We start from the raw sequence: 15,749 nt of genomic DNA, 5'->3' as shown, positions 1-15,749 counted from the left end.
AGTGCCACTTGGTAGGTTTCTTATATTGGTTTTACATTTTATCCATGTTGCATATGAGTTTCCATTCAGATGAGGTGAGCAAAGCAGTTTTGAGATTTGTCATCTTGCTCTGCCAACCATCTTTTAGGGGTCTCTCTGACAAACAGATGAAGAGGCAGAAAGAGGGTCCTCTGATGGGATGGAGGCCACACAAGACTGCCAGTCTTAGGAAGAAAAAAGCTTTTGGATAACTTGTAAAGGAAATAGTCCATTCCCTAATGTCAGGAACTAAATTTTTGTGTTCAAGTATGGTTAAGTGTTTCGTTTTCCTTCTCGGTACTATCTTTATATTTTCTCCCAAGCAGAATAAGATAAGTTATTTCAGGCAGGTCTTTATTTGCAGGAAAGAAGTTGCCACCTTTTCTTTCTTCTACTCCAAAGCCTCTTGAGAACCATAGATACGATCATTTTAAGACACTGACGCAAATTTTTCAATAAAAAATTAAAAAACAAACAAAAACATGAGATTTGCTATTTTTGTTCCAGACTTTCTCTACAAACACATGCAAGCACAAATCCTCTCATTCTTTCCTTTAACTGCCTCCATCATATCCATTTCAAGTTAAACAGCTCTATCACATATGTCCAGACTCGGGCAATTTTCACGGAAGCTCTGAGGCTGCAGATAAATAAATTATCTTGTACAGTTTTCACATGACATAGCAGAAAGGCAAAATTGTCAAATACACATTTTAAACACTTATTCAGGAATGGTTGTACATTCCCAGAAAAAATATTACACTCTTGCCTCTTCTTCTGACACGATGCTGACCCCTGGACTCGTCTAAAACCCGCATCTCTAAAACTGACATCACTGGCTTCATCTCTGCTTCAGTTTTGAAGGGAATTTTAATAGACAGTGGTGAGCATCTTCAAGTTTCTCTCCCTGACCAACACCACACATTTGGTTTTTCCTCCAGCAGGGATAAAATTCTGTTTTACCAAAACTGGCTGTTGGGTTCAGGATGAGTAATATGCCAGTGTTTGTGGTTCATGTTCTTGACTAGAGCCTTTGAGACTCCTAGTGGGCTGGTATATTAGTTTCCTAGTGCTGCTGTAACAAATGACCACAAACTTAGTGGTTTAAAACCGCATACGTTTATTCTCTTACAGCTCTGGAGGTCAAAAGTCCAAAATCAGTTGCACTGGGCTAAAGTCAAGATGTCAGCAAAATTGGTGCCTTCTGGTTCTGAGGAGAGAATCTGTTTCCTTGCCATTTCAACTTCTAGTGACTGACTATATTCTTTGGCTCTTGGTCTCTTCCACTACCTCTAAAGCATATTACTCCAAATTCTGCTTCCATCATCATATCACCTTCTTCTCTTCTATAATCAAATTTCCCTTTGCCTTCCCTTTACAAAGACCCCTGCTATGATATTGGGCTACCGGGATAATCCAGGATAATCTCCCCATTTCAATATCCTTAATTTTAATCACACATGTAAAGTCCCTTTTGCCATATAAGATGATATTCTCTGGTTCCAGGAATTAGAATATGGACACTTTTGGGGGTATTTATTCCATTTACCACAGCTGGTTTTGGGCAGCTGTTCCACCGAGATCTAACTTCATGTATGCTATGGTCGGGTTGGTTGTGTGTTCCTTCCACCAAATTTATATGTTGAAATCCTAACCCCAAGATGATGGTATTAGGAGGTGAGGCCTTTACTAGGTGGTTAGTAGGTTATGAGGGCAAAGCCCTCATTATGGGGATTAGGGCTCTTATAAAAGAGACCCCGGAGAACTAGCTTGTCCGTCTCACTACGCGAGGACACAACAAGAAGGTACCAGCTATGAGCCAAGCAGTGGTACTTCACCAGAATGTGATACTGCTAGGCCTTGATCTTGAATGTTCCAGACTCCAGAATGGTGAGAAATTAATTTCTGCTGTTTGTAAGCTACCCAGTCTGTGGTCTTTTGTTGCAGTAGCCTTAATGGACTAAGATAATGTCACATGCACGTTAATGTAGGGCTGTAGGTCCTCAACACTCTGTTCCTCCTGACTTTCTTCATGGTCCCCACTGGCTCAAACATGTGTAATTCTCATCATTCTTTTTTGTCCTCTCGTCTCCCCAGTTTTCTTAGTACCTATTCTTGTACATACCTCTTTGCAGAGCTAGTTTTATGTGTATAAATATCTTGGTCAATTCTTTTTTTGGAAAATGTTGAATATATTTTAAGTAACAGATGAAGTTCATTGACCAAATCCCATTCAGGCAAAATGAAAGTAGATAAGAATATTAAAAATACTGAATTTAAGAATTTAAGAAAATGTATAAGAAGCAAGAGGAAAGTTCCTTGAAGATGAGTAGAGAACAGGAGTCCATGGGGCCTGTGAGTGGTGAGGACTCAGACCTGACCCTGACAGAGCTCTCTGGAGGTGTGTCCTTCCAAGGGAAATGGTTACATGCTACCCTAGGGAAGCTAGAACCTGTACCCAGGGCACAGAGGCCAACAAAGATGGATGAACAGGTCGATTTAGGCTCAGACCTTGGTCACATATCAGTAGAACCTGTGTGGACTGAGGCCTCTATTGGTGGGTAGGTTGGTTGATTTTCCTACTTATTTCTCTTTTTTAATCATCAAGATATCATTTATATAATATAAAATTCACCTTTTTAAGATGTATAATCTAGTAGTTCTTGTTATAGTAACAAAGTTATGCCATTACATCACTATCGAATTCCAGAATATTTTTATCATGTTATAAAAAAGAAAGTTCCATCCCCTTTAAGAGTCACTCCTGACTCCTTCCTATCCCCTAGCCCCTGGCAACCACTAATCTACTTTCTGACTAGGGCTTTGCCTATTCTGGGCATTTCATATAAATGGAATCACATAATATGTAGCCTTTTGTGTCTGGCTTCTTTTACTTAGCATAATGTTTTCAAAGTTCATCCATGTTGGAGCATGTACCATTAGCAAGTACTCATTTCTTTTTATGGTCAAATAATATTCCATTATATGGATAGACCACATTTGTTTATCCATTAGTTGGTAAACACTTAGGTTGTTTACACTTTTCGGCTATTATGAATAATTCTGCTATGAATAGTCATGTTTTTACACGGACATGTTTTCAATTTTCTTTTGTATATTACCCAGGAGTGGAATTCCTGGGTCATATGGTAGCTCTATGTTTAATTTTTTGAGGAACTATCAAACTGTTTTTCAAAGCAGGTGCACCATTTTATATTCTCACAAGCTGTTTTGAAGAGTTCTGATTTCTATGCAACCTCTCGATTGCTTGTTATTGTCTGACATTTTTCTCATCGCCCACCCCCAATGTTTTGGTTGCGTGAGACCCCAGCTCCTTTGCATAACCATGGAAGATGGGGAAAGCCCTAATAACAACAAACTGAATTCCCCGCTATCTGGCAGGATAGGGATTTAGAGTTCCATCAAATTAGTTTAAAGAAATTATGCATTTTTCCACACCTGAAAAATGTGTATTTGTTTATTTGATCTTGCCTTCCCTCTGTAGTGTCATAATTTTAATGTGATACTTTCCAATTTTCCTTCACATTATGCTACACACAGAACAATAATATTTGCCTAGGTCATGGTAGTAACCACAGGAGTCTGCTAATGGATAAATGCATTGAATCAAGTGTTCTGTCCCACCTCCTCCACCCTCAGGCCCTGCCCCGCCACTGGAGACTGAGGGATCAAAGATCCAGACATATTTCTAACCCATTTTTAGAAAGCCACTGAATACTATTTTGTTTTTTTGTTTGTTTTTTCTACCTCAGAAGGTAAAGATGGCTTGAATGAAAAGAACATGGGATAGAAGATCTGAGCTATAGTAATTTATCTGGCCATAGACTTTGTTCTTAAGGGTATGATACAGAGTATGACATAGGATGATACACACTGTCCAAAATGGGTACAGATCCCTCTCCGAGAGGGCCCAGTATAAATGGAGTACGAGCCAAGCTTGAATATTGAAGACAAAGGTGGTCATCGGAAGAAAATTAGGGCTGTGTGGTGATAGTTGCAGATTGCTTGCCTCTCCACGTTGATATAAACAAAAAGCTAGCATCTGAAAGCATAGGGATAAGATCCACCCATTAGGGAGAAAGCAACTGGCAAGATCTAGGTAGAGTATCTTGACCTTAGCTAGAAGGTGCTGGGGGTTGGAGTTCGTTAAGTGACAGGGATTCTGTCCCAACTGAGAAATTGATGTAAATGAGGTTTCCAAATACCACATATAGTCCAATGGATACGAGGCAGCAAGATAATTCAAGACCCTGCTTGTCATCAGAGAAGCTCCCTAATGTACCCTTAATGCAGTTCATATAAGTGAGGAGACCAAATATTAGTGCAAGAACCTGCATAGACCTAGAGTGGACATGGGCGACCTATGTATAATGTGTCCAGGTGTTCTGTGGCAGCTGTGACAGTCCCAATTCTTTATTAAGGTGAAAACCATGTGACTATTTCATTTATTGACCAATCCAAATACCCCAAATGTGCTTTGAAAATTCTTGTTCTTTTGTTGTATTGATTTTATAAAGGCAAGTGTATAACTTTGTTAAAAGTACATTTATAGCTAGACCTCAATTTCTAGACTAGGTATTTGCCCAAAAGTTATAAGCATGTTATAATATTTAAATATTAATATTAAATACTTATTTTTTAAATTCACTGCTTTGGGGACCCCATTATTACTTCTATTATATGAATTTGCCTTTTACAAAATGAATAAAGGAGTATGCTGTGAATTTATTTTCAAATAACAATGGATATGCGCACATACTGAGTTTGACTATAGCAAGGTATAATAACTCTATTTTTATAATCTCCACGTTTAATTATGAACTGCAAGGATCCCAGGATCTCAAATTGTTTCTTTCCTTAGCTCTTTCCCAGTACTGTGCTATGCATGAATGGACACTTACAAATCCTACTTGATAACATTATAGAAATCTTAATTTCAACATGCAAATTGACATTTCCCTAGTGATCTGTTATCTCAGTCAAGTGAAGAGTGGTCACTTTATCTTTTCAAAAAGGGCAGATTTAATTAAGTACCAGGCTAATCAGGTTCTTCTGTGATCTGAGGCCTAGAGATACATTTTGGGAGTTTGTTGTATGGTAAACAAAAGTATGAAAAAATACAAAATAATTGAATAGTTGAAGGCATAGGCCTCCAAAAATTCAGAATGCTGTTTTTGACAATAAAGCCAACCTTAGAAGCACTATTGCAGCTATTGTGACTCTTTTCATCTATTTTTATCAATACCTAGATTCTATGCTCCTCCCTATGTCATGTCTCATATTCACTCATGGTTTCTCTAGCCTCATGGCTTCTGCCAATGGCTCTGTGTATCTTCCTATTTGTATGCCAGTCTTCTCTCTGTCTTTCTTGGTGCACTGAGCATTCTAAAACCAATCAATAGTAAGACGCTGACAGGATAAATGGGTCACCATCCAATATAGAGATTCCCATTGGGAAGAGTACTTTTCTAGGCTATATCATAGACCACTACCCAGCTTATAGATGGCTGACTTTCTCTTGAAAACCAAACTCTAGTCCAGTCATTTTGCTTGGCTTGGTACCATGATACAAAGCATGGTAAGCATTGTACAAGGAGTTACCTGTGGCTACTTTTCTCAAAAACATAGAGTGATACTGGCAGATATTTTGTCCAACACACACTCTATACATTGTCTCAGAATCTATATGAAAGACCTTAGGTATAAGGTCTTCAGGAATTGTGTGTCATGCTAGCATTGTAGTAACTTTGGATTGAGTATTGACTCCCTAAAAACCCATATTTACATTACTGCTCTCATAATTTATGAAATTAAAATCTTAGAGTTTTATATATTCTACTGTATGTCTGTTTCTGCTTGTTATGTTCTGAAAGTCATATGTTCACTTTGTGTGTCTTTAGCAGATGGAATCTTATAAAAATGGCCTAAAAAGGAATACAGGGACCTTTTGTATATGCTTTTAAAAATAGCTCCTTAATGTGCCAAATGACCTCCTCCTGATGCAGAGGAGTGATTCAGATTTCACTCTTTGCTCATTTGGTGGTCTAAGTGACTCTTTTGACTACATTATTTCCTCTAAATGACTCTCTTCTATCTCTTTCATTCCCAAATTCAATTAAAAGAAGGTAAGAAATATCTCTTTTTGGTCAAGTTCAAGTTACTCATTGTGGTCTCTCTTTGGTTTAAGTTGAACATAATTTTATCGGTAATATTTATGATGAAGATGATGGATGTAAGAAAGGCTGCAAAACTACCAGGCATGCAAAACTGACACCTTTAGAGCCATATTTCTTTTCTATCAAGAATAGCAGTGAAAGCAACTGACAAGATTTGTGCTGAGTTTGGCATTTTTACTGAAAACAGGCATTTGGCTGAATGCATTTGAAAAATTTTAAGTGGCATTACCTGGAACCAATGCCTTAAATAAATAGGAAGGTCTGAGCTAAAATAAACTGGAAAAATAAGACTATGCAGGTAGGGTCTATTGAAGCAAAGATTTCCCCACAACAAATTCTAAGTCAGCTAAAGAAATTCAGGAGAGTTTTCTATGCTCCATAACAATAACAACAAAAAAGTTTAAATCTGTCTTTTGTTCACTTCTGCCTGTTTTTTATGTTAACCACAACAGCCATGGTGTCATTACATTTTAGTAAGAGGAAATGGATACAGTGTTTTCTCCAAAACTCTTGCGTATTTTGTTGCTTGGATTATACTTGAAGACAGTACAGTGTAAAATGAACACTTCTTGTCATATTAAAGTGTTTGGTTCCTGGGTCTCAAGACAACCTCTAACAAGAGTCCTCTCTCCAACTTAAGAAAGCACGTATCAAGTCATCAATGCATTAAATAGCATTTCTAATTATAAAATATGCCTGTAGGTGCATGGCTAATGCAGGTCAAATCTCTTTCTTTCTTTCTTTCTTTCTTTCTTTCTTTCTTTCTTTCTTTCTTTCTTTCTTTCTTTTCTCTCTCTCTCTCTCTCTCTCTCTCTCTCTCTCTCTCTCTCTCTCTCTCTCTCTCTCTCTTTTTCTTTATTTTAGTAGAAGGCATTTGAAAAAGCCCCATGGCATGTTCATGACGGCAAATAAAATATCACTTTTTTGTTCAATTTCAGATTGGGACCATTAGTGTCTTTCTCTTGCCATATAGGGTTAACAATTTAAATGTCGATTGAATTAACCTTATCTCTGCTGGGTTCTTGAGTGAACCCTTAATTCTTAGATTATTCTTTAAGTCCCTTTTCAAAGAAGCAATTTAGAGCTGAAAAAGATAAGGAGTCATCCAATCTAGGTTTCCCAAACTTGTTCGACCACGAGTTACTTTTTTAAAATTTAATGAATTTCTACTGAAATATAATAGATTAATAACATGCATTTTCCCTCCCAAATATTTACTAAAATGATAATAAGGAGATGTAAAGAGTACAAACCATTAAAGTTAAAAAGATCATGAGTGGTGCTAATTGCAGATGAGAAATGGCAGCAACATTTTTTGAAGATGGAAAGTAGATGGTCAGTAATGAATTAAATAGCAAAGTGCAGAAAGCAGAATGCTAAGTGCCTAAAAAAGGAGATGCAAAGGAGAAGCAAGGAGTTGCAAGCTGCAGGATTTTGGACAGTCCAGAGAGGTACCAGATATCCAGAAAGCTGGCAGTGATAATTGATACAAGAAGATTGGTTACATTCTGAAAAAGGAGCAGTTAAAGTCACTCCTCCACCTGTTACATCCTGATGATTGCTGCAACCCAACCCTGGTAGGAAAGGTAAGTCTATTCTTTGAAGATACTGAACTAGAAAGGTTACTGAGTTCTGGACCCCAGGTATAAATGTCGAGTGGAGAGGTAGTGTTAGACTGAAAACAGGAGGAAGAAATAAAAGGCTACATACTTAATAGTAAGCCCACAGGCAGCTTCAGCACTATTCCTCCATTCAACTACCACAAGTCTTTTCAATAAGTCTTTTTCTTTCCTCCCCATTCCGGGCAGAATGTTAGAGGATTTCTCAGTGAAGTTACCAAAAAATCTGTAGGGGAGGAAAAATATTTTCCCCTCTACCATTCTCAGTTCTTGGCCAAAACACCTATAATAAAAGACAGATTAACAAGAGAAAAATAACAAAAGTCTATTAAAATGTATACCTCATGTTTACATGGAAGATGCCAAGAGGAAAAATGAATAACTCCCAAGGTGGCTTAGAATTCAAGATTCTTAATAGGGAAGGTGGTGGAGGTATGGAGCCTCTTAGTGGGGAGTAAATGATTTTTTAAAAAGATAAATGAGCCCTTAGCCAAATAAGTGGGAGGTATGATAGTTTGTGACAAAGTGTCTTGGTATGATGTTGACTAGGTTCTCCTCTCTGGTGATAAGAGTCAATCTTCACTGGTTGATGCACTCTGATAATTGAGTTCCTTTTGGAGGATCTGTCCTTATGTAGATTATGAGAGTTCAGAGAAAGTCTCTCCCTGCTTTTGCTGTGTTTTTAAGTGCTTGCGGTTCAAAATCATCAATATACCAAAGCAGCATATTTTGGGGTGGCATTTACTGAACTCCTACTGTCGTATTGCAAGGTGGCATATTCTGATACCTTTCAAACCCCAAATAAAAAATCTAAAACTAACATTTGGGGAGTCCCACAAAGAGAAGTCCCAGTTAGATCAATTTTTCATGACACTCACCTCATGACAAGATTTGCTCATGAAAACAGAGCTTGCAAAAAGGTTTCCCTTTTTGATATAAATGGACATTTCTAGAACTGGGCAGACAATACAATTGAGAGATGCATATAATATTAAAGGAAATAAAACAACAGAAAAAAGTGAAAAGAAACAATTAACGTAGAGAGCAGTTAAAAAAAATTATTTTTAATATCCTAAAAGATATTCAGAATAGATGAAGCGTCCATGAAAAAAAGTATACATAAAGAAAAAAGAAACTCTTAAATGTTAAAAATATGGTAGCATAAATATAAAATTCAATAGAGTAATTAGAATTTAAAGGTGAAGATACCTTGCAGAAAGTAAAATAAATGGATGAAGAAGTACAATATGAGAGAAAATATAATAAAATTAGAGAATCAATTCAGGAAGTCCACTACTAAGATTTCCAAAAGGCAAGGACAAAACGTGTATTATCAAAAAAAGCATAAAATATTCCCTAGCCAAAGAACATGAGTCATGAGATTAAAGACTCTACCAAGTGTCTGGCACAATGTAGGAGAAAATCCATAAGTGATAAACAGAAGATTATAAAGGCTTCCAGGAAAAGAAAAATGTCACACAAAAAGGATCTGAAAAAAACAATAGTATCAGAAATTCCCAGAGCAATGTAGAAAGCTTGAAAAGTGGTGCAACATACTTTAAAATTTTAATTTAAAAACTTATTTCCAATCCAGTTTTATACCTAGCCAAATTATCAAACAGATGGGAAGTGTAGCATAAAAAACATTTTAATACATGCAAAGCCACAAAAAATTTACCTCCCATGCACTATTTCTCAGAAAGCTCCTAGGAAAAAAGCCACCAAGATGGCAAAGTAAACCAAGAAGAAGGAAGACAAGAAAAAGGAAGACATGAACTCCCTAGGAAAGGGAGTTCAAAAAAAAAAGAAAGAACCTATGATAGAAAATCCTACTTTGACATCTATGCGTGAGACTAGGAAAGTAGCCAGTCAGTCCTAGGGCAGGAGGAATGTCCCCAATTGTGGTATTCATATATCATATGACATGTGTTGCAAAATTGTCAGAGAGTTGGGAAAGAATTATTCATAGATACAAAAAAATCAAATTAAACAAAGCAGTTATTAACTCAAGGGAAAACCAACAGTTTTATAAAAAAAGAATTGTAAATATAGTACATCATGTCACTCAGCTATAACAATATGTAGTCATAATAATGTAAACCTAATAATATAAATGATTAAATAATTTTCATTTTTTAAATTGTGATGAAATATGTTGGGAGTAAAAGAGGAAGGATAGTTTTGCATTTGTGGGCAATAGCCTAAGAGAACTAAATCATATTTACAGTAGAAATCAATAGATATTATTAAAGAAAAGTTTACAAAATTATAAAAAAAATAGTTTAAGTATGTTACATAGAAACATAAGTAACAGAAAAAAGCCCAGCTAAAATTAGATGTAGTTGCTTGTAGGTAGGAGAGCTTAAGGATAGGGAAGGTAGACTTCTGTTTTTCTTTATTAATCTAAAGAAGGGGTCAGCAAACCATGGTTCATGGGCCAAATTTGGTCAGTTGCAGGTTTTGTAAATAATGTTTTATTGCAATACAGCCATGGCCACTTGTTTATGGATTCTCTGTGGCTGCTTTTATGCCCTAAGAGGTTGCTACAAAAGAGAGTTGAGTGGTTGTGACAGAGACTTTATAGCCAGCAATCTAAAATATTTACTTTCTTTGCAGAAGAAATTTGCCAATCTCATGTCTAGAGCAGTGGTTCTCAAATTTTAGCTGCATCAGAATTATCTGGAGGGCTTATTAGAACACAGTTTACGGGGCCCACTGAGAATTTCTGCTTCTGTAGAACTCTGGTGGGGCCGACAGAAACTGCACTTCTAGTAAGTTTCCAGGTGATGCTGATGCTGCTGGTTCAGGGTTTCTGCTTTGAGAACCACTGTTCCAAAGGAACTATTTGGCTTTTTAAAAACTCAAGTGTTAAGTATCATGTTTATAAAATAAATTTTAAGTATGTGTTTAGAAGTATAAGCTTGGAAGCTTGCCGGAAAATTTAAGCTAAAATAAATACAAAACCAACCTCCAGTAATTAAATGTAATAAGAAATAGTGAAAATGTAATTTTTTAAAACTTATATTGGAACAAAAACATTAACAAATTAAACTAGAGAAAATACACTATGTTTTATTGATAGCATTATCTCATAGATACAGGCATAGATGTTAATTTCTGTGACCTGTGCCACTGCATGGTCATGTTATGATCTAAGTAGTTAGTGGGTAGATTACCACCTGTCATTCCACTATTCATTAAAGGCAGACTACTATATAAAAACATCAACTATGCAAACAGTTATTTGAAAATCTTTTTTATTTTCTCCTCTAACATGTTATTTTCAGCATTTTTTTCATATAGTATCTTTTTCTAAAATACTTGTTTTCTGAACAGCACAGTTGAAGAAATTTATTTAAAACCTACTCCTCTTCTCTTGACCCCTTTCACAGATGATGAAACTGATACCTAGGGAAATCTTAAGGTTTGTAGCTCCAAGACCTCCTGACCCAGTCCCCACTTCCATCCCCTCTTCCCCCCCAGCTCCTGTTTGCTTTCCCTCGGGTGGTGAAGGAAAGAACTCTGAATGAGCCCAAACTCAAATCAGGCTTAAAGAAAAAAAAAAAGCACTGCTAATACGAGTGACCATCTTTTTTTTCCCTAAAACCCTGAAACAAAGGAAATTCTCTGCTTCCAGGAATAGCCTTAATCAGTCACATATGTGAACACAGACCCAGTGACTGTTCAGTTTTCCACCAACGTAACAGGATTTTCCGACACATTGATTTTTTTTTGCCTATTATCAGTATCAGTATTTTCTTTTTTTTTTTTTAAAGATCCTACGCATGGTATCAGACCTTTCAACCAGGCAGGCAGGATGCAGAAAATCTGCAGTGTTTGAAAGCAAAGAGAAATAAAGGATATTGAGGGTAGAAAGAATCCCTGGTTGGTAAAAACAAACAAACAGCTTTAAAAATCTAAGAATTGTGCCCTGAGGGGGTGGGTTTGCTGAACTGTCAGCTCTACCAGTTAATGAGGTAGTTTGTCTAATGGAAACAGAATAGACCATTTATAACAATGCTGGGCTTTGTGTGTGTGATTTAAAAATCAAATTGAGTGGAAATGCAGCAAACACTAAATGACATTGTTTATTTTCTAATTAATTTGGTACAAACTACAAAATACAAGTGTTAAATAGATGGTATGTGATTTTTAGAAGAGAAAGCACTGGAAGGATTCACCTCTCATAGTCCATTTACTTTCTTTTCATCAGAGAAACAAATTGTGCTTTGAAAGCTTGAAAAGGACATTGATATTTTGGATGGGACATCACTTTTGGAGTTAAGTGTGTTACATAAGCGACCCAGGAATGTAGTCTCCTTTGTAAGTTTCCGTGGAGGTCTAGGGAGCCTGAGACCATATGGTCTGACTGTTAATGATGTTCATTTTTAATATTAATAAACCAAGTATTCAATGCCCTGGGGAGGGTGTCAGCTAAGTGAGGACAGCCGCTCACATCACAACTGCTCATGGACTTTTTCCTGTGTGAGGTACAACTAGGACAACAAAGGACTCAGTATAAATATATGCAAAGCATGGTACAGGGGAAAGAGCAGAGATGGTAGAACCAGGCAGATATATAGGTGCAACTCCTGGCTTAGCCACAGGCTGACTGTAATATTGGGGGCAAGTCATTCAAACTCACTGAGACTTAGTTTTCCCATCTAGAAAATAAAGATGATAATAACTGCCTTTTGGGACTATTCTAAGAGCTACAACTTCAAGCTCATAAGTGAAGTGCATGACACACGGTAAAAACATAAATGGAAGTTGCTATTTATTAGAACATTTTGGGGTTTTAATAACCAAACTGGCTAATTTCACAAACTGAGAGATCAGTAAGCTGTCATGAGTCTTTGTTCTCAAATTTATCTAGATCCTACTACCTCTTCTTTTCTTCCATGACAAAAGTTTTAGTCCTCATATCCTTTTCCTAGGAGTACTGTAATGTGTTCTCCTCCCCGCCCTGACCCCAAAGCCACTTGTCCATTCCAGAAAGTTTTGTTCTCAGAAGCATATCATTTGATGGGCTGATACATGTGTTTACAACAAATAGTGTTTACTATGTACCTAGTGTTTACTCTGCACCAGGTACTGTTCTTCTTTTAGTATTACCTCATTTAATCCTTACAACACCCCTCTGAAGTAACACCCCTCTGAAGTATTATTATCCCAATTTTATAATAAAAACTGATATATTGAAAGGTAAGATAGTTGTCCAAGGAACGGAGCCACGATTTGAACCTAGGCGGTCTGGTTCTAGAATTAGGCTCTTAACAACTACTTTATGCTTGCCTTGAGATATTGTTCTTGCTTTGTGCCACATGGGTTTATATTTGAGGCTTCCCGTTCAATGAGGTCCAGAATTGGGGACTTTTACTGAATATCGCCAAGGGAAACCTATGAAGGTCACAGCAAGCCCCACCTAAGAATCTATTTCAGTCTTCTTTCATTCCCAATCTCAAAGAATTATAAATGCTGAGCATCCCTAAAATGTCCATTTTGGGGGACAAGGTAGTTTCATCTGCTGAACAACCTGACCTCAATTAGGAGCTGTTAGAATTAGAAACTCCATGAGAGCAGTAAAAACATTAGCATTGTTCTACTATGTATATCTATCTCTACTGACTACATCAGCACCTACAACATAATAGTAAGTTAGGATTTGATTGACTGATGGATGATTACATAGATGGACAAATGGATGATGGTTGTATGGATCAATTGATGGATAGATACATAGATGTGTGGGCGATGTGTATACTGTTGATGATAAGGAACTGATATAAAGTATTTCATTGATCTTTGATGGCTGTATCTCTTACTTATCTTTCATTAGATTACAGTTTTCTTCCACAATTATATTTATCTTGTTGGGTATGTCATTCCAAATGGCTGCATTAAAATTCAAACCTGTTCATATGAATTCTATGAATCTTGGAAGACCATAGGTTAGCACAACATTAAACAATCCATTTCTTTAAAAGAAACAAAAAAATCATTCGTTCATTGCTTCAACCGTTTAGTGAATATTTCTTGAGCATCTGTTGCCTGTCAGGTAATCTTATAGGAGCTTAACATAGCTGTTAACAAAACAAATAAAACTGCCCTCCTGGTGAATACATTCTAATGGGGGAGAGAGATCAAAACAAACATTCTCACGTGTGATGGATCATGTTGTTTAAGTGCCCTGGAGAAAAGTTAAGCAAGATGAGGATTATAGGAATGATGGTGGGTGAAGATTGCTATTTGCATCAGATAGAGTTATTTTGAACTTGTACATAAAATGTATTCTATGTAAGAATATGAAAGTTTAAGAATATTAAAGTAGTTGAGTGTAGAAGGAACAACTGGGAATAGGACACATAGATTAATAATAGAAATTTTTCAAATAATAGCTTGATTAAGAGGAGAATATTTTTGACTTGTGATATATATATAATATACACACACATTTTTTTTTCTTACAGGATTAGCAGCTCCAGACTTTTAAGTTCATATCATTTCCCAGCCTTAAACTGAGAAGCTGAACGAAAAAGACATCCTTCCTGTCATCAGCAAAGCAAAATGAGAGGTGGAAAAACCATGTTGGAAAGAAGCAAGGTCATCTGTTGAACTGTCTTGCCTTTGGTCCAGAACACAACTCAGACTCAACTCTTGCCCTGAATTTACATCTCCAACTTTGATTCAAGGCCTGAAGTGATGTGTTCCCACCTCAGAGCACCTTCCATTCTGTGAGTCCTGAAACATGACCACCAGTAGCCACACATGTCCCGTCCCAGCAGTGAATGGACACATGACTCACTATCCAGCTGCACCCTACCCATTACTCTTTCCACCAGTCATCGGAGGACTTTCCCTGCCTCCTCTCCATGGCCTTCATGGCCACCCTCCTCCAAGTGGATGCAGCACTCCATCACCTGCAAGTAAGTACCACTGGAGTTTGCTCTCTTTTCTCTTGGTTGATTGGCTTAACGGACCTGAGAAAACAGGACAGTTCATATCCAGGGTAAGTTTTCATATGTTGGGTTTTGTTTTCTCTTGGTCTAGAATTGTACTTTTACTTCTATTGGCAGAAATATCATTTGAAACCAGATAAATCGTGAATTTTAGAATTTGGTCCATTCAAAACCACACTGGTATTTTGCTTAATTTCATAGAATGTAAACACAAGTAGTCAGCATATGTGACCAATATACCTGAAGAAATTGGCCACTTGATAAATAATGTGAACAGTGAATTAGAACATGGTACCATAAAAATCACTAATAATAATCCTAGGTTGAACATCAATTTTCGTTGTGAGGTCTCCTTTGAATCTCTTATTCATTTTCCTGGTACTCATAATATCAGTAATTATTCTCAACTTCCCAATGACTTTTGCTATAAATTCATATCACATAAGCTTTTTTAATGTCCTTGATCACTTTTGACGGTACTGAGCTATTTCTTACTTCCAATCTTCTCTAAAATGTTGGGTATAAAGTATTATAAAATAAAAGTAATCAGAGTTAGAATTCTTTAAGACTGATATGGCTTACTCATAGGAAGCATCTATACCATGTAATTTTAAAAAATCAAGCATGGTTAAGGACAAACTATGGTAGCCAGTGAGCTCTCCCACCTTTTAGAAACAGGTTGCCTCATTTGGCATCTGGAGGTAAAAAGGCATATTGATCCCATTGTGCTGTATCAGGTACCTACAGCATGTACTCCAGATTCTTCCTGGTCTGTAGCTCAACAGGAGCATTTCAGAGCTCTTCCTGGTGATTGTGTTGTGTTTTGCTGCTGTTTAAGGAGTTCCTCTAGATATTGGCTTGGTACTTAGAAGTTTTTCTTTTGAAGTATTACCTTGCGTTTTCTGTATTGTGGTCTTTGTACCTTATCTTTGCCCTTCTACTGCATCCTTAGCTCA

At 36.8% G+C, this 15,749-nt stretch overlaps 1 protein-coding gene across 1 annotated transcript in view; it reads left to right on the top strand.

The window, feature by feature from the left end:
• RARB (retinoic acid receptor beta) overlaps positions 1–15,749 on the top strand; it is a 670,351-nt gene that overhangs the window by 294,013 nt on the left and 360,589 nt on the right. Inside the window, exon 4 of the mRNA XM_019745272.3 lies at positions 14,305–14,760. Within this exon, the coding sequence (XP_019600831.1) occupies positions 14,583–14,760 (178 nt within the window). The 5' untranslated portion in view covers positions 14,305–14,582. The remainder of the gene's footprint in view (positions 1–14,304; positions 14,761–15,749) is intronic.

Source organism: Rhinolophus sinicus, chromosome 5, assembly GCF_057876585.1.
Source record: "Rhinolophus sinicus isolate RSI-liver-muscle chromosome 5, RSI-T2T, whole genome shotgun sequence".
Taxonomy (NCBI): domain Eukaryota; kingdom Metazoa; phylum Chordata; class Mammalia; order Chiroptera; family Rhinolophidae; genus Rhinolophus; species Rhinolophus sinicus.
This window is presented reverse-complemented; position numbering and strand designations above follow the sequence as displayed.